Raw genomic sequence first — 18,150 nt, 5'->3', positions numbered from 1 at the left:
AGTGGTTTCAACTTGCTGTCTCGCCAAACCATCACCATCTGTCTCCTCAAACCATGGACTCCCGGTAGAACAGTGAAAGGGCAAACCAACCGCCTGAACTTTGGCCCACCCCATCCTTTTCCCACGTGCCAGGTGGAAGTAAATCCCAAGGAAAAGAACAGCCTCCCGAGGTCACGTAGAAAAGTAGTAGGATCGTCGGGACATCCCAGACACCCGGGACATCCCCCGCTGTCAGCATGTGCTCCAGAATTTCTTTTCTGCTCCTGTCCATAGGATGTCATAGTTTTTAGTGGCCGGTGGCAGAAGAGAGCACTAGATGTTTTAGGAGAGTCAGATATAGACAGTCAAAGCGCTTTTGCCACCTGCAAGATTCTTCTAGGTACTTAAAGGCATTCCAAGGTCCCACAGGAGGAGGGAGGGAGGGAGGCCGACACTGAGTCCCAGCCAGAAAGAGAAGAAGGCCCCTGGAGCTGCCTTCCAGGGAGGAGAGGGGACCGTAGTGCCTGAAAGATGGAGAACACCCCAACGGTAGAGGGTCATGGATTGTCTCCTTGCCGTGGAGTAAGGCTCTCAGTTCCTCCAGTCAATGTGCTTAGAGACGAAGAGTGGTGAACAGTCTGGGCAGTCTCCATGGCAGGCAGGAAGACGTGGCTCTTCTCCTGGCCCTATGCTTCCTGCCTAGTCTGGATGGACGACCAGTCTTCCTGAGCCCCATTGGGGACTGAGTTTGTTGGGCGATAAAGGAGCCGGCACAGCAGAAGCATCAACGTAGTCCTTCACCAAGAAGGGGAATGTGCTGGGCTGGGGGTATGGTACCTGCTCCTCACCAGGAACCGTGAAGCAGAATGTCATAGGCTGGGTTTCAGACTCGGTGATGTTGCTAAGCTCTGCTCCAATGACTCCAGCCCTAAACGAGGAGGGGCAGATACGTGAAACGTCCGAAGTTAATGATACAAAGAAAGAAAAGAAGAAAAAGTGTTAGGGGAGGGTACTTTCAAGAAGACAGTAGATCCTGAGCTACGGAGGCAGGGAAAGAGGGAGCCGGGAGAACATTTGTGGGCTAACACTGAGGCAGAAAAAAACAGCAGTGAAGAGAGAGCCCTAGGGTAGAAGAGCGCTTGGGATAGACCAGAGGAAGAGGGAATCTTATGAGGAGAGGGATGCAAGGAGGCCTTGCAGACCATTGCTGGGGTCGGCTCTTATTTTTGTGGGAAAGCCATCACACGGTCCAAGCAAGAGTGATGGCCTGTAACTGTGACTGGCTATTTTTTTGGTCATCAGTTTGCTTCCAGCTACTGATGTCTACCATGGGCTCTGAATCTAACAGACCTTAGAGGTGGTCACTCTTCATGCCGGCCCTGAAGGTCCCCTTGAGTCCTCCTAGGGGAGGACACTCGACGCTTATCCTGGAACCAGGTGGCATCACGGGTACTTTCTCCTTGTCCCAGGAGTCCCAGTAATCAATGTACCCCTTCCTTCCTGCAGAATTCCAGCTTCCTGTGACTGAACCTGACATCAACAACAGGCTGGAGTCCCTGTGCCTCAGTATGACGGAGCATGCCCTGGGAGGTCAGTGTCCTCCCCACACACCTGGGGCAGCTTGTGTGGGGGAGGGGGGACGGGAAGAAATGAGATCTCACGGGATAGGGAAGAGAGCAGCCTTGGGGCGCGCTGTGGAGTCCCTTCCCTGCACAGTATTTATGCTCTGTTCTTTTTGTGGGAGATGAGTCAGGGAAGGCCAGAGAGACCCACACCATTCCCCCTAGCCCTGGAAGCTCTTCCCCTAAGCACACACTGGAACCCCACAGCCGTGGTCCCAGCCAAATGCAGGAGCTGGAGGCGTCAGACACACAGAAGACACGGCTTCTAATGGGAGCATCTCCCACAGCGTTGGATATGTTCCCTCTCGGCACTGGATCTACCGGTCTGGGCCAAGCATATCCCAACATGCTCTAAAAATAGAATTTTTGAAACAAAGATCCCTGCTTGTTTTTATACCTCCCTGTTGCAAATGGCTTGCGTGACGCTGGAGCCCCAAGCTAGCTGAGGTGCCCTTTGCCACATGGCAGGCCTGGGTTGGCTACACTCACACGTCTTAACTAGAGCCAGGAACATGCTCCCCACGTCAGATGCCCCCCCCACTCTCATCAGTCTGGCCTGCCGCCCCATTACACCTGTCCTGGGGGCTTCAGTGCCCTCCTGGGCCCAAGCTCAGGGCATTTGTGGAGAATTGGTAGGAGCAAAAGAGATGAGCTCCATCTACCCTTCCAGATACCCCTTCCCATCCTCCTCTTCCTCCTGATAACCTCTGCCTCACAGAGAAGTTATCGTGAGCCCCCTCCTCAACAGCCCTCTTCTCCCTGGATGTACCTCTCTGCCTGCGTGATGGGCCACCTGAGATCTGGGCCACTGCCACACCTAGGGCCCAGCTGAGCATCCTCTGGCATCAGTGTGTAGAAAGGCTGCCGTCAGCTACTGCTCCTGAAAATTCTGTCCCCAGGTCCCTCCACCCCTGGCTTTTAGATGTTTCATCTCTGTAGGCCAAGGATTGCGTGAAAAATACAATCTTATCCTGGAAAAAAAAAACAGGAATCAAATGGTTTGTAAGGAACAGAGTGAAGGACTGGCACTCCCCCAGCAGACTCATGCCAGGAGGGAACTCGAGGGCCCTAGGGCTGTCATGACATTGCAGGGCTTCTGACCAAATGGAAAAGATTCCGAGAGCCCAATTTGCAAACCGCTGCTCCATCTCTCTGATCACACTGATCCTGGACGTCTCACAGCACCTCTAGGAGGGGGCAGCCGCTCTTCTCTCCTGTGCTGGCAGCCCCTTAATAAATAGTAGGAGACCACCCAACTAAGGATCGACAAACTGGGGTAGCCATTCAGTGGGATGAATCGCAGCCTTACCAGGGAAGAAGTGCCCGTAAACACGGCATGGACCAACGTGAAAACATCGCTGGTCGGGAAGCTACAGCCCGGGGGCTGCTGCTCCTCCGTCTCCTGGCTGCCTCGGGAGCCTGGTGCAGCATTCCACTGCCTTGAGAGTCAGCAAGGAACCCTGACCTTCCCCCACAGGGCCTGGTGGACCTCGGGTAACTGGCATTTTGGAAGCTCTTATCAAACGGTTAAGTGCTGCTATTATCCTTAGCAGTGAAAATGCCAAATACTCTTTATTCGGGGGAAGTTTTCATTGAACAGACTTTTTTTTTTTTGATAAGTCGGTTCTTCTATTTTCACAGAATACCTCTTGGAACTGATGGGTTTTCACTAATGTTTTCATCTTGTTAATCTCCTAAGCCTTCTTATTGCTGTGCTTTTTGGTTTTTGTTTTTCTCTCAATAATCCTCTCTTGTGGGTAGCCTCCTCCTAAGCAGTTTCAGGGGCAGAGGCTGCAAATCAACTAGAGGGTGCCTTGGCCCAGTACAGGGGCACCATGGCCTCCAGCTCTGGCTGAGTTTCTTTGGGTCAGGCCTTTCCAGGCCAGGGATGATAACCTTGCTGGAGACATCATGCCAACAAATTAAATCATGTTATAGGAAGACAAATGGCAAGACAAAAGCACAGTTAACGTTCCTCTGGGGCTGGGGAAACGGCCCAGTGTGCAAAGCGTTTGTCATAAAAGCACTAAGACCTGAGTTCAAATTCCGGGAATCCACGCAAAAAGCTACAGGTAGTAGCTTTAAAATGTGCCTGTAATTCCCGCACTAGGGGAGTGCAGACAGGCAGATTTTTTCAAGGTAGTTTTCAAGGTAGCCAGTCTATCTAAAAACTGGGTTCAAGAGAGACTCTCTCAAAAAATAAGATGGAGAATAATGAAGATCCCTGATGTTGACCTCTGACCTTCCACACACACAGACACTTGCACTTATACATGTGTGCACATGCGTACAGAGATGAGACATACAAAGAGGAAGGAAGGAAAAGAGAAAAGAAGTTTCTGTGCTGTGACTCAGGGATGCAGGAGGAGGACATCTGTATCCCAGATGACCATCCACTGTGCCAACTTTCAGGTGCCTCTGATGCCTCTGTGCTTCTGTTTCCTTGGCAACTGCGGCCCTCCTGGTGCTTTTCTCTAAGCCCTTTTCTCATGGCCTGCCTTCCCCATCTCTTCTTTCCCTGAGGCCCCTGCAACAAAACCTGAAAGGACAGCCAGGTGGGCGGTTATGAGTCTTTCATCAGGCTCTCTGTTTTGCCTACAGTGTGTGACCTGAGGTGTTCAGGAAAGATGAGCCTTCTCCAAGCCTCGCATAGAAGGGCTCTGGGAGCTACGGCACATTCCACAGTCAGAGTCTGAGGCCCGTACTGAGAGAAGAGCACACAGCTCCTTCTCGGGGGTTCTTAGGTTCACACTCTCCCTCTTCTTCTCCCCTTCTCAACTCACCCTTCCCTAAGCCTTACCAGCCCCACGGGCACAGATGCAGAGATCCTATGCAAATGACTTTCTCAAGGCGCTAGGATGGCATCTCTTGCAGTGATAACTATAAAACTGATGGCGTTTGCTTGGGTGTGGCGCCCCCCAAAGTTGTCAGTGTGCAGTTTTCGAAACTGAAAATAGTAAGTCTGGCTTTCCTTGGAAGCTGTATCGTGTTGTTGAAATGCAATGTTAATGTGCCTTGGAGTTGAGCTAGTTGAGATTTTCACACTCCCGGCTCCTCACTTTCACAACTATGAAGATTTAGCATTAATGTGTGGGCCAGAGAGCCAAGCAAGAGTGTGCTATACTTCTAGAGATGTCTACAGACATCACACAACACAGTGATCTCTGCACACACTCCTGTTCTCCTAAGACTGTTGAGCCTATACACAGGCTCAGGTTGACACCACAGAAGGTCAGTTATTGATCAGAAGTTCATACCTATTGCCTAGCTGGTGCTCCAACACCCCAAACTGGCAAGGACCACTGTCCCTTCTTTAAAATCTCTCCCTAAATTGGCATAACTTACACGCATATGCGTGTCCATTCTTGCCTCTACACGTGCACACGCACACACTCGATTACAAATAAAACTGAAAAAAAATCTAAATAAGATCAATGGATTATATCAAAGCCATTGTCTTCACTATAATGCCCCATCACACCTTTACAGATTGTCAGCATTATGGGACCTGATGGGGCACCCATGTGATCTTGCTAGGTCATTTCTTACAAATGCATGTGAACCTATAATTATCTCAATAAAATTTCAATTAAAAAAAAAATCTCCAAGTTTCAGCTGGCAGAATTGCCAATATGACACTACCAGCAGGGGACTCGCTGCCTTTCATGTCTTCCGGGCCCCTAACTTCCCCTGGAATGCTCAGGCACTTCTTCTCTCTTGCCGCTGAGTCTTGCATAGTGACTAGAGATGTTCTCCCCACTGGGCCTAGCTGGCTGTAGTGGGGACTGGACTAGCCCCCCTGGCTGGCCTCTAGAGCTCGCCAAAGCCATGGAAGTATTCTGTAGCTGGCCCACTGTCGCCCTCATCCAGCAGTCACTGGACACCATCTTTTCCACTCTGTGATGACCAGTCCATGCTTCTCTCTGCCTGCTGTGTGTAGCCCCACCCCGCTCCAACATGCACCAGCATGGGTATTTCTTCGATGCTTCTCTGCCACCACCGTCTCCCTTCATCAGACCACTTGCCAGAGAAGCCAATCTAAAGTGAGGTTGCATTGTTCTGCCGTTTTCGGTTCCCCCGTACCCATCCACGGTCCTTCTCTTGGTGTGCAAGATGATCGGGTCTGCTGCCGGGGACTGTGCTAGAGCCCTGGTGAAAACGGGCAGCAGAGCCAGGCAGCTCCGCTGTCTGGTGCACGCGGGTCCTCTAGTCCCTCCCACAGACGCACACCTTGCAGTATGACCGATTCTCCAACATGTCAAGGAGGCTTGGGGAATCCCCCTTCCGCCGCCACAAGCTCCCAACTCTGTCTGCACACGGCATCTGCCTTTGCTTCTCCAGCCTTTGCTTCTGTTCTTGCTGCTGAGAATTTGGGTCAGCTGTGTCCATCCATCCCCCTGATTGCCCAGCTGTGGGCAGGAACAGGTCTCTCTGTCTGTGGCCTTTCATGAAGGACTTTCCGTAAGGGGGAAGAAATTCCAAAGGGATGGGTGTGAGCGCCACAGTTGTATTTGCGTTTCTATTAAAGCCCTTCCTGTCTTTCTAGGCCTGCTCTGACCACTTGGCCCCCAAGCCCTCAGCCTACACCTAGAGTCCACCACCAACCCCTCTATTTGATAACCCATCATTCTGCCTCTCTTGTTCCCTACCCTCCACCCATCATCCTTCCCTGCTTAACGTATACTCCTACCAGCACCGTCAGAAGTCATTTTTTCTTTATGAAACCGCCCTTGACTTCCAAGGCTGACCTACACATTCCTCCCTCCATGTTCTTTCTGTCTTTCTGGAAACACACTGGTTAGAGCGATCATCACTCTGAGCATCACTGTTGATGTAAATTCTAAACTGTGAATACTTGGGAGGTAAGGGCACTTGCATCTTGGCTCCCAGGCTCAATATGGTTCCTGTGTTTAAAAGAAAGAAAGAAAAAGCTACTCTCCAGTCGTTGGGTGGGTGGCTATGTTAGAAGGTGAGTGAGTGGGTAGGTTGGTGGGTGAGTGAATGAAGACATGTCTCAGAGCCCAGGATGCTCAGTGGGGCTGACATTGCTGGCGGTGGGCTAACCCAGCACCGGCTTTGCTGATGTAGTCCTTTGTGGCTCCTCTTTCCGCAGATGGGGTTGACCGGACCTCCACAATCTAGAAACTGAAGATGAGAGTGTGACCGCGCTGGCCGTGAAATCGACTGCTGCGGGCCCAGTGTCAGCCATCTTCAGGGTTGCATAGAATCTTCCAAGACACTTTGCAGCCTTTTCCCCCTGGTCCCTCGCCCATTTTGATTTTGTGAGAGCGTAGGTCATCCTTGTAAACATATCAGTAGACCTGGGGTTGGTTATGTTGTCATTTGTTTCTGTCACGGGATGGGGGACAGTACGCAGGGTGGGGAGGGGGCTCTCGGGAGATGTGGGGCTGGGAGGGGGTGGAGGGACGCTGGTGGCTTCCCGGATGGAAATGGGGTGGGGAAGAGTAAGGCTGGGTGAGAGACACAAGAGACACACAGGAGGGAGGTAGCAGCCCTGCCCTAGGGAACCTTCGCGAAAGCCTGGCTTCAGAGTCAGGCCGCAGAAGATGGAGGATGCAAGCAACCAGAGCAAGATGGTGGCTGGCCTGTTTGTGTCTCCCCTGACTGGATTTCCCTGAGGCCCTGCGTGAAACAGCCGAGAGAGAGGGCCACACAGCAACAGGGGCAAGAGGACGAAATTCCCTCCAGCAAACTTTCAGATAAACTTTGATTTGTGTATTGTTTACATAAGAATTTTAAAGGGTACATAACGTGTAGTGTTTGGGTAGAACTCTTCATACTATGGTTTTTTTTGTAAAAGACTGATTATTGTTATGGATTCATTCTGTTTCATCTATTTTTATAATAGTAGCAGGGTTGTCTTTTAAAATGGCTGCCAAGCTCTGCTTCTCGGGAAGGTGGATGCAGTCAAGGAGGGTGGGAGGAGTGTGTGGATGGACTTGGAGGGCGAGGATGTGGCCATGACGCAGCTCTAGGCAAGGACACAAAGACGGTGGCACCATGTGATCAGTTACGGATTTGCTCATAGGTCACCCAGAGATGATGAACTTTGCAACCTCTTTCTGGGCTGGATTTGCATCCCCCCCCCCAGGCCTGTCTTGCTTCCCACCCTCCCCACAGGCTCCACCCTACCACCCCCAGTCTCACTCCACAGACCTTGGAGGGGGTACAAGTCCTTCTAGAGGTCTCCCATGCAGAGCATTTGCAATGGAGACTTCGCAGTAGCCTAAGCCTGGCAACGGTATCCCTTTCACTCCATCTCTGCTGAAGAAGAATGGTCCAGCAATAGTGACAGAGAGACAGACCAGTGCAGAGAGGCAGAGGCTCCATCATCCGAGGCGGGCAATGAACGCCGAAAGCAGGAAAGGTTAAATTGGTGAGAGAAACAGTGGCTGTATCCATGCACGTGAGTCAGAGATTTGCTGTATTGTGGGATGGTTTATCCAGCCTTCCATAGGAAAGGGAAAACACACATGTACCCAGTATACAATGAGAGATCAGCTGTGGCACCATGGGGTAGTAGCTCTATTTCTTAAGGGCAACAAAGACAGTATTTCAGAATCTGGTGCAGTGGAGGATATTATAGGGAATCGCAAAGGAATTGTGCACTGCACTGGGAAATTAGTTGTGTAAATGTGATGGTGTGAATGCTTAGCCAGAGGTGTGATCTAGGAGATAATATATGACCTGTTTATTAAATGGGCAAGACTGATGTCTCTCTAAAAAAAAAAAAAAAAAGAAAGAAAGAAAGAAAGAAAAAAGGGAAAAAAAAAGAAAACATGACGTCTAAGTCAAAATTAAAGGGATCGGACCATGAAATGGCGGTACCTTGCCTATGGTTATTTTTTCAAGTTAATGAAGGGTATCCAGATTTTAAAGGCCTTAATAAAAATCCACACGACTTTGCTTGCCTGTCAAGATTATAAATGTAAATCCAGCCCAACCTTGGATGCTTGCAACAGAGATCTTGAAGTCCTTTGACAGTCCAAAAGGCCAAGGCACTGTAAGCAGACAGACAGAGCTTTTAGTGAGCACAGAAGGCTTGGATGCACCGCTCTGAGCAGCCCATCACAACAGCGGTAACGAAAGATCCAGGCCAACTCCTCGGGTGACCAGGTCTTGAAGATGCAAATTCATGTGCAGAGGGAGGCAGCATGTTTCGTTTATATATATTTATATATATAAATGCTTTTAACCAAGTGCCATTAACACTCATCCCTCACGTCCCTTTTCCAAACAAGTTCAATGTTGGGGAAGGAGCTGGGATGGAGGATCACATGTAAGTCAGAATAGGTCAAAATGTCGAAGGCCAAAGGTAAGGCCAGAGGGTCCGAGCATGTGTTTGGAGGATGCTGAGGAGGAACAGAGAGGAACAACAGGATTCCTCGTCTTGTAGGAAGGAAAGGGTATCAGATCTGCCGCGAATTCATAAGGACAAGGGTACTCAGAAACCAGATTGTGAACACAATCACATGAGCGCAAATCTTCGAAAAAGAAGACCATAGAGTATTTGCAAATCTGAATTTCTATTTATTCCTTCATTGAATATAGAAACAATGGCTATCTGATTATTAGAGATATTATTTTGGATATGTTACTTATTAACTCGCTATGGCTGGTAACCATGATAAAGTCTGTTATTAGTAACAACATAATTCTTTTTTTTAAAAAAAAAAGAAAACAAAGGAAAGCTTATTTTTCATTGATTGTATAGATTTATCTATTTAGTTGTGGTTTGCTATGTTAATGTTTTCTTTTCTTTTTTAAGTTTTCTGATGATTTTAAGAGCCTCTCCCCACCTTGTTTGGAGTCCTGTGTTGACTGCAGGTATACAGCTCAATTTAAAACTCCTAAAGCAAAGGAATCTTATTTATAAAGAGTCAAGCAGTTGCATGCCTGAGGCTGAGGTTAGACCTTTAGGGATAAGCTGCAGTGCCTTTTTTGTATTTACCCATTGACACCCTCTCCCCCGCCCCTACCACCATGCAGCTGTTTTATACAAACAGTAAAAGTCTGAAACTTTCAGAGTAAAATCTATTACACTGCATAGGTTCCCCCCACCCACCCACCTCGCTCTGATTTAAGCAGCATGTCTCTGCACTGTCCGAGGCACAGTGCTGGTCTCCAGCATCATGGGTGATGTTTTATTGGTGCTTTTTACTCATAGTGTTTTCTTACCAGAAAACAGTAGGAAGAAACACACGAACTGTGTACAAGACACAAAACATTGCTGCTGCTGCTGATGGTGTTTGGTTTGGTTTGGTTTGGTTTTCTCCTTCCCCGCCACGTGCTTTTGAGTTTCGCTTTTGGAAACACAAATCCAGCAAGCAGAGTGGATGCTGCTGAGTCTGCCTGCCAAGGGCTGCTGTTTGCACCAAGCCCTCAGATCCTGGGTTGGACTGAGTGAAGATTCAAGGTCTTTTTCTGCTACCCGGGATGGGGGCTGCAGCTGAGCCCCACCTCCTCCCATTCTTCCAAGGTGACACTGAGGGAAACTCGATTTCCTTTTGAGGTGTCGCTGCCTGCCTTTTACAGAATGGGAGTCTTCCCCGGGTCTTTTGTTCTTCTGTGCCTCATGTAAGGTCTGTAGATCTGTGCAGCCCAGAGCCTGGGCTGAGTGAGGGCTGAGCTAGGGAGGAGAGGAAAGTGGGTTACCTTTCCACTAGAGCCCGAGTCGGGGGAAGCACCCCGCCCAGGGTGCTCAAGTGTGCCTATTACAAACAGAACCTGCGGAAGGATATATTGTACACGGAGCTGTGATAACACTAATGTTGGCTTGTTTTCCTGTTTGTTTTTCTTTTTTATGACTCATCAGAGATGTTTGCAAAAAGACTTTTTTTTTTTAAATTCCTTTATCTTGACTTAAAGGTGAATGTGTATCCCTCTGGGAGGAGCAAGGAGAAAGCAGGAATGTTAGTAATGGCCAACAGAAGACTTCCTCCCTTATGAATATACACCCTCACGTACTTAGGCCTATCGTGAGCTGACCTTCAAAAGGCTCCCTTCGTTGCATGTCCTGTGCAGGCATCTCTATTGTACATGCATGCCTTTCGTCCTGTTCTCCTGTATAAAGTTAGTGAACAAAGAAATATTTTTGCCTAGTTCATGTTGCCAAGCAATGCATATTTTTTAAATTTGTCATATATGGAAAGAGCATGTTTGTTACATGTAAAAGCTTTACTGATATACAGATATACTAATGTTTGAAGATGCTGTTCTTTGCAAGTGTACAGTTTTCAAATGTTGTTACCAGTGACAACACCCTTGTGGTCTAAACTTGCTACAATGTATTTATTATTCATTTCCTCCTACAGAATTAAGAATCATGGCTATATTTCATATGGTTATATTGAGAGTGAAGGGAAATGATTAATACAAGGTTTTGTAACACTGGTGTGTGTGTGTGTGTCTTTTTAATCCCCCTCTTTTTGTAAACACGATCAATTATTTAAAAAAAAAAAAAAAGCTGGGTGCATGCCTTTAATCCCAGCACTCAGGAGGCAGAAGCAGGTGAGTTCAAGGCCAGCCTGGTCTTCAGAGCAAGATCCAGGATAAGCACCAAAACTACATGGAAAACCCTGTCTCGAAAAACCAAAACCAAAACAAAACAAAACAAAAAACTCAAGTCTTAAGAATCAGCCCTCCTGTTTGAAACCTGGAGCTTATGCAGGGATGCTTGGCTCAGTCTGGGAGGAGAGGACTGGACCTGCCTGGACTGAGTCTACCAGGTTGATCACAGTCCTCGGGGGAGGCTTTGCCCTGGAGGAGGTGGGAATGGGGGGTGGTCTGGGGATAAGGGGAAGGGATGGGAGGGGGGAGAACAGGGGAACCCGTGGCTGATATGTAGAACTGAATGGTATTGTAAAATAAAATAAAGGGAAAAAAAAATCAGCCCTCAATGAAGAACCAGATAAACTCACTGGTTAACTATTCTCAGCTGATTGCACCACATGATGTCCACCATTAGCCACATGCTCCTTTTGGAAATGGTCAGGGAAAGAGTTGGCAAATGTATGCAATTTGATCTCTGTGTGCCCAGAATAGCCAATAAATGCTTTGCCCAGAGTAAATGCAAACTGCTTTTGCAGCTATGGTTCATAGCTTTGCTCCCGTTCTTGACTGCCTTAAACATTCCACACCTTTACCATAGCACAAAGAAACAGCCTCCTTGGAGTCTTGGGACTTCACCTGCACGTGGTCCGAGTCCCGTTCTAACACTTCTAATGTCAGTAGGATGACATCTGATATATATATATATATATTTCTCAGCGTTCCACGGTTAAGTGTGTGATGGGGAGACAGGCTTGGGTTGAGGTCTGGCTTCAGCTTTCTCTTAGTTCCATGACCTAAGGCAAGGCTCTTAACCTCTCTATGCCTTGTGTTGGTGTTTATGTTTGGGCCTATGATGATTCAACCTTTATGTCTTTATCTCTTTATGCCAAAGAGAAGTGAAAACAAAATATGAGATGGCGGTTAGTCCCACCTGTGACCCCGTAACCCCAAAGTTCTCTGAGGCAGCCTCACTTGACACTAGGTCAGTGGTGTCTTAGGGTTTCTGTTGCTGTGACGAGACAGCATGACCACAGAAACTCTTACAAAGGAAAACATTTAAATGGGGCTGGCTTACAGTTTCGGAGGTTTAGTCCGTTATCTTCATGGCAGGAAGCAAGGCAGCATGCAGGCAGACATGATGCTGGAGAAGGAGCTGAGAGTTCTACATCTGGATTGGCAGGCAGCAGGAAGAGACACTGGGCCTGGCTAGAGCATCTGAAACCTCAAGGCCCACCCCCAGTGACACACTTCCTCCTGATAGGACCAAGCAGACGCCATAACAGGCTATCAGTCTTCTCTCAGAGATTAGGCCTTAATTTCAGTTTCCTGAGACTTAAGCAAGCAGTTTCTGGGAGGGCCATAAACAAAAGACATAGTCCTTGCAGTAGCTCCCTTTCTGCACGTAACTCTGACTGCTCAAGGTTCAGCCAGTTGTTTACTGTCTGGGACCCCTCACCAACTTAGAGCTATGTGCATGGGTCAATGTAAACATGCAAGGCCAGCCAGCCTCCATGGCAGCGCAAGGACAAAGCCTGGGACGTGTCCAGGTCTGCCCAAAAATGCTAACTGTAACCCCCAACCAGTAAATTCAAAGGTTACATACCCTCACCCAATCATATGATGCCAAGGCTTCTACCACCCTGCTTGCGGATGGTACCCCTCTCCCTGAGAGCTCAGGGCCGTCCTCCTCCACCCGCTGTGTCAGATGCTGGACGCGGACCAAGCCCGGGCTTGCTTGCTATCAATAAACCCCTGTGTGCTTTGCATCGGATATCGGCTCTGTGGTGGTCTTGCTGGGGGCGGGGGTCCTCATGACGTGGCCACAACACTCCAACAAGGCCACACCTCCAATAATGCCACTCCCTAAGAGTCTATGGGGCCCATTTTCATTCAAACCCACACAAATGACCATACAGTGACTCCCTTTCTCCAGGCTCAGCTGCTTAAGAGACATGAAAAATCTAAATCGGTGCTTGAAAACATAAAGAAATGCCCCCCTACACTGAGACAAACTGAAATCCCTCATGAGGTTGAATCCTTATCACCCAAATGAGCTATAAGACAAAACACACAAGAGAATGTTGGCTGTCGCTTTTAAATGTACAGAATGAAGAGAAAGGCAGGATTGGGGAACAGGGCAGTTAGCACCGCACCTAGAATGGGCTTGTGGTAGTTGGTCCTGACAAGCAAAGCTACAGCTCTCTACATCAGCCTCTGTGAGGGAACGTTCAGTCCTGGAGAAAGCTTCCACATAGAAGGAAGTTTCCAGGGCATCCCGCAGCCCTTGCACCAAAGAGATGCCATTCGACTTTCAAAAGGGAATTGGGCCAGGGAGATGGCTCAGTGTATAAAGGAACTTGCTGCCAAATCTGACAACCTGAGGTCGATCCAGGGAAACTATACCGTGAAAAGAGAGAACCGGTTCTGCAAAATTGCAAAATGTCCTCCAACCACATACACACACACACACACACACACACACACACACACACACACTTTAAAAGAAACTGGTGAGAAGTGATAGAGCACACCTTTAGCCCCAGCATTCAGGAGGCAGAGGCAGATGGCTCTCTGGAGTTCAAGGCCAACCTGGCCTACATAGTGAGTTTGAGACCAACCAGGGTTAAATAGACCAAAAAAAGGAGAACAACTGGTATGTTTAAATCATAGCTATCAGGAGAAGGCCACAGGTAAGTTCAAGACTCTAGGCCACAGGTGAGTTAACTCCTAGCCCAGTGGACAGCGCTCGGGGAGTCCACTCTCTTGTCCTATTGTCCATCACCACATCTATCACCCACAAGAACAACACTCTTCCCCACAGACAGTCCAGCACGTTGGCATCCCACCACAGACCTGCAGAGTGTTTCACAGATGGTAAGGCTATTGTCAACTTCAAAATCACCTGATAGACGCCTCCGGACATGCCTGTTCTGCCCTCTGTGGGTGAGACCATTCCCTAACTCGGATCTTGGACAGTGTAAGTAGAGGGGGCCGAGCAGCAACACACATACATTCTTTGCTGGCTGTTGCGATTATGGAAGCAGAACTGATGTGACTGGCTCCCTGGAGCTGCCACTCTGTAACCTCCATTGTGATGGACTGTAATCTCACATTGAGTTAACCCTTTCTCCCTTGAGTTGCTTTTCCCGGGGTATTTTAGCACAGCAATGGGAAGGCTCACTAAGGCATGAGACATGTACAAGCAGCTCTGCTTTCTATTTCTGTCTCTTATCTTGACACTAGAACTGCCCACACCTTCCATGAGTGTTGCATCTTCTGAATCCTTAGCAGTAGCTCTGGGATCCCCTACTCCACTCTGCACTTTTGTGAACAACACACGGTTACTGTTTTTTTCCACTTAACACAATCCAACTCTTTTGTGAGGGACAATAAATATTAAACCCACACTGGCCCCCTGCTGCATTTTATGAGATCGAGCAGACAAATTATTCTACCCAGCTCCGGTAAGGTCACCGTATTCTGCTTTGCTAGACTCTGAGGACATGGAGATGGATGGTGGAGTGAGTTCTGGTACCGACAGAAGTCACTCTCACTCTCAGGTCCCAGGGATACCTAGAACTTTGCCCAAGAATGACGACCAATTGGGCCATTAGTCACTCTAAAGCGGAAGACAAAATAGGGGGGAAACAGGAAGTGGGTGTGTCATTACTGAAGCCAAAGACTTTGGTAACAAGCCTGTCATTGCAGCTCCATTTCCCAGGTCACCCTCCAAACTTTTCTTTCCACATTCCCATCCCTGGCTCCTGGCCCTGGTGGATTAAGAATGGAGGGTGATTTGTTTGTGTATTGTGTGTATGCGTATGAGCATGCCATGTGCATGTTTGTGTGTCTATAAAGTGGGAAATGCAGGCTAGGAAAACTGGGAGACAGGCACAGACAGGCTCTGCTTGAACAAATGATTCAAGGTGTCCTCCAGGCTCCAGCCCGGCCAGGCGCTTCTTCTGGCCAGCCTTGCCCATGTGTCTTCTGTCCACAGACACTGACTCTGTGTTTTCAACCCGGGAATTCAATGTCTAAGAATTTCCTCTGTGGAATATTTCAAACTCTGAAGTGGCTTCTCCTTCAACCTTTTTTAAAAACAGCCAGGAAGTGTCTTGGCTACTTTATAAATGTTGAACTTTATACATAAAAATAAAAAGACTGTTTTGAGTTTATATTTGACTCAGAGAACATGTTTTTTTTTTAAATATTGCATTGCATTTGTTGTTTTTTGTTTGTTTATTAATTTGGGTTTTGTGTTTGTTTGTTTTGTTTTTGCTTTTCGTTTTTTTGTTTTGTTTTGAAATTTTACTGGTTTAAGTCCAATGCAGGACAAACAAAATCAGAGACTTTGGTGAGTGACATGGTCCCTCGCCAGGGCTGGTGGGACTTCAAACAAGCAGCCTCACTCCTGGGGGACCACAGCCAGACCGAGTGTAACTCTGTTTACTTTGATGTCCTCAGGAGATATTTCCAGTGTGTGTGTGTGTGTGTGTGTGTGTGTGTGTGTGTGTGTGTGTGTGTGTACAACTACACATGTACCATAAGACTCTTGCCAGGCTCAGTTAAGTGAGGTTGAATGAATCTACAAACCCTGACCTCAGATCTGTCCAGTAGAACCTTACCACGACATTTCTGTTGGGTTTACCCCCAATCTGATCAGTCCAAAGAGGTTTAACACTCATTTTTTTTTACATCTCCCTGAACTTCTCCTAACATTGGCCCGAGTCCTTGACTTGCAAGACAGAGTGTGCACACACATGTGGATGAGAGAATAAAGACACATTTTACAGAAAATTTCCCTCTACCCATTGCTAAATGCACCACGCCAACCCCAGGGTGCAGCCCCGAGAGCCAACGGCCTTTTTTCCTCTCTCTACTCTGAGGCTGGGCCAGCCCATCTCCTAAGCAACCTTGCGTGGCTCTGCTAAGATCCAGAATCCAAGCTCTCATTCACCTACAGTTCAGTCCATTTTCTCCAGGTCTGCTTCCAAGCAGTCCATGTTCCACCTCCTCTTCAAAACACAAAGATTTCAGGGCATAGTGTTAGGTCTGGGCTTTGAAGTCTTCCCTGTACATACAACATCCTGAGAATGAGACACGAACCAGCTAGACGCCTGGAAAGAGAGAACACCAGTACCAAGGTCCTCTTGGACTCATAGGAGAAGTTCAGAGTTACAGTGAGGTGGCCATATTACCCCACGTGACAAAACCTGAGTTGCTCGGAACACCCACCACTGCCACCGCCACCGCCACCGCCACCGCCGCCACCGCCGCCACCCCTGCCCCGTTCCTTCAGTCTCAGCTTGAATGGTATGAGCCTAGGAAGGTGTCCATTAGAGGGCAAAGAAATGGGACTGCTACCCAAGTCCTCCCTAGCAGGACGTGATGGCCCTTACAGTCAGGATGGAGCCATGGACAGAGCTCTGGTCTTTGGGGTCCCTAGAAAAGCCTCATTCACCACAGAGAGAAGCCTTCATTCCTTGTCACTTGGATGAGCGTAACACCCCAAATACTAAGAGCAGGGACCATGGTGAAGGGATGGTGACTGAGTTAGACCCTCCAGCTATGACCATCTCACAGGAACACCTATTTGGATGGATATTCGGGCCCAAGCTCTCTTAGAAGAGTGAAGGAAACCAGATGAAAATGTACCAAGTCTGGATTTTGCATACAATGAAGGAACAACACCTTGAAGAGGCAGGAAGGAAAGAGATGTCCCAATCATTCCTCCTCCAACTCCTGGCCATGGAACTTGGAGACTCCTCCCACCTGGAAAGGCAAGAAGATGAAAATCCAGGCCTTGCCCTTGAAAGGCAGAGCCAAAATCTGCGCAACCCTCCAGACCCTGTGTTGTTAGCCAGGGAGCCCCAGCTCTGCCCCCCACCACTGCCCGTCAATGTTGGGACAGAGGCAGACGCCACCTGCTCACCGGCAGGTACAAGAGAGAAATAAACATAGGACTCTGCCCTGGAACTCAGTGTCAGTGCGCTGTGCAGAAACCCAGCACCATGCAGAACCCGCACCAGGATTTGGAAAGCTAGGCAGAATTCCACACCTGAGCACAGGCCAGAGACTATGACGAGGCACCTGGGCCACCCAGGCCCACGTCCAGAAGGGTCCTTTTTAGGCACTCACTGAAAAACACACCAAACAGGTTTGTAACAAAACTGGTCTTGAGTGCCCTCTATTATCGAGACAGTGAGAAAGAACACACCAGCCATAGACTTGGGACAAACCTGTACTTAAGGGTCCATCTGGTATCACACAGCAGAAACGACCACAGGCTCTGGAGAAAACTAGCATGCCGGTTAAAGCTCCTGGAAGGAAAGCCACAGGCGAGACCAGATCGTGAAATCAGGAGTAAACAGAGCTGTCTGATGTGCAGAGAACATCGCACCCCAGTGAACATCAAGGGGGGACCCTTTAACCTCAGCGCTCTGGAGGCAGAGGCACGAGGAGCTCTGTGAGTTTGATGGCCAGCCTGGTCTAAATATCGAGTTCTGGGACAGCTGGGACTTCATACAGGTACCTTGTCCCCACTCCCACCCACCTACCCACCCCCCAAAAAATAAAAGAAAAAAGTCCAGGGAGGCACTAGAGATGGCTCAGACCCAAGTTCAGTTCCCAGCACTTACATCAGATGTTCACAACCATTCCCAGCTCCAAGGGGACCAATATCGATGGCCTTTGTGGGCACCTGCATGCTCTCTCTCTCTCTCTCTCTCTCTCTCTCTCTCTCTCTCTCTCTCTCTCTCTCTCTCTCTCTCTCACACACACACACACACACACACACACACACACACACACACACAATTAAAAATAAATATAAATATGCAGGGAAATGTGATCTGTGGGTAAAGTAAGATTCCAGAAGCCAACCATAAAGCAATAATCCATGCAAACGCTTAAGGAGACAAACTAACAGTTTCAAGACAGCCCAGAGAAACAACTTGTGCCTCTGACCAGAGGAACC

General features: G+C 48.5%; 1 protein-coding gene across 4 annotated transcripts in view; it reads left to right on the top strand.

Moving 5' to 3' along the window:
* Samd4a (sterile alpha motif domain containing 4A) overlaps nt 1-6,926 on the top strand; it is a 217,559-nt gene extending 210,633 nt beyond the window's left edge. For all 4 annotated transcript variants that reach the window (XM_028873583.2, XM_028873582.2, XM_037208597.1 and 1 more), the window contains 2 exons: nt 1,486-1,569; nt 6,715-6,926. In XM_028873583.2, coding sequence (XP_028729416.1) covers nt 1,486-1,569; nt 6,715-6,743 — 113 coding nt within the window. In that variant the 3' untranslated portion in view covers nt 6,744-6,926. The remainder of the gene's footprint in view (nt 1-1,485; nt 1,570-6,714) is intronic.
* Nucleotides 6,927-18,150: the final 11,224 nt, after the last annotated feature.

The sequence above is a fragment of the Peromyscus leucopus genome, chromosome 9 (genome assembly GCF_004664715.2).
Source record: "Peromyscus leucopus breed LL Stock chromosome 9, UCI_PerLeu_2.1, whole genome shotgun sequence".
Classification (NCBI taxonomy): domain Eukaryota; kingdom Metazoa; phylum Chordata; class Mammalia; order Rodentia; family Cricetidae; genus Peromyscus; species Peromyscus leucopus.
The sequence above is the reverse complement of the archived record's forward strand: the minus strand, read 5'-3'. Positions and strand labels throughout refer to the sequence as shown.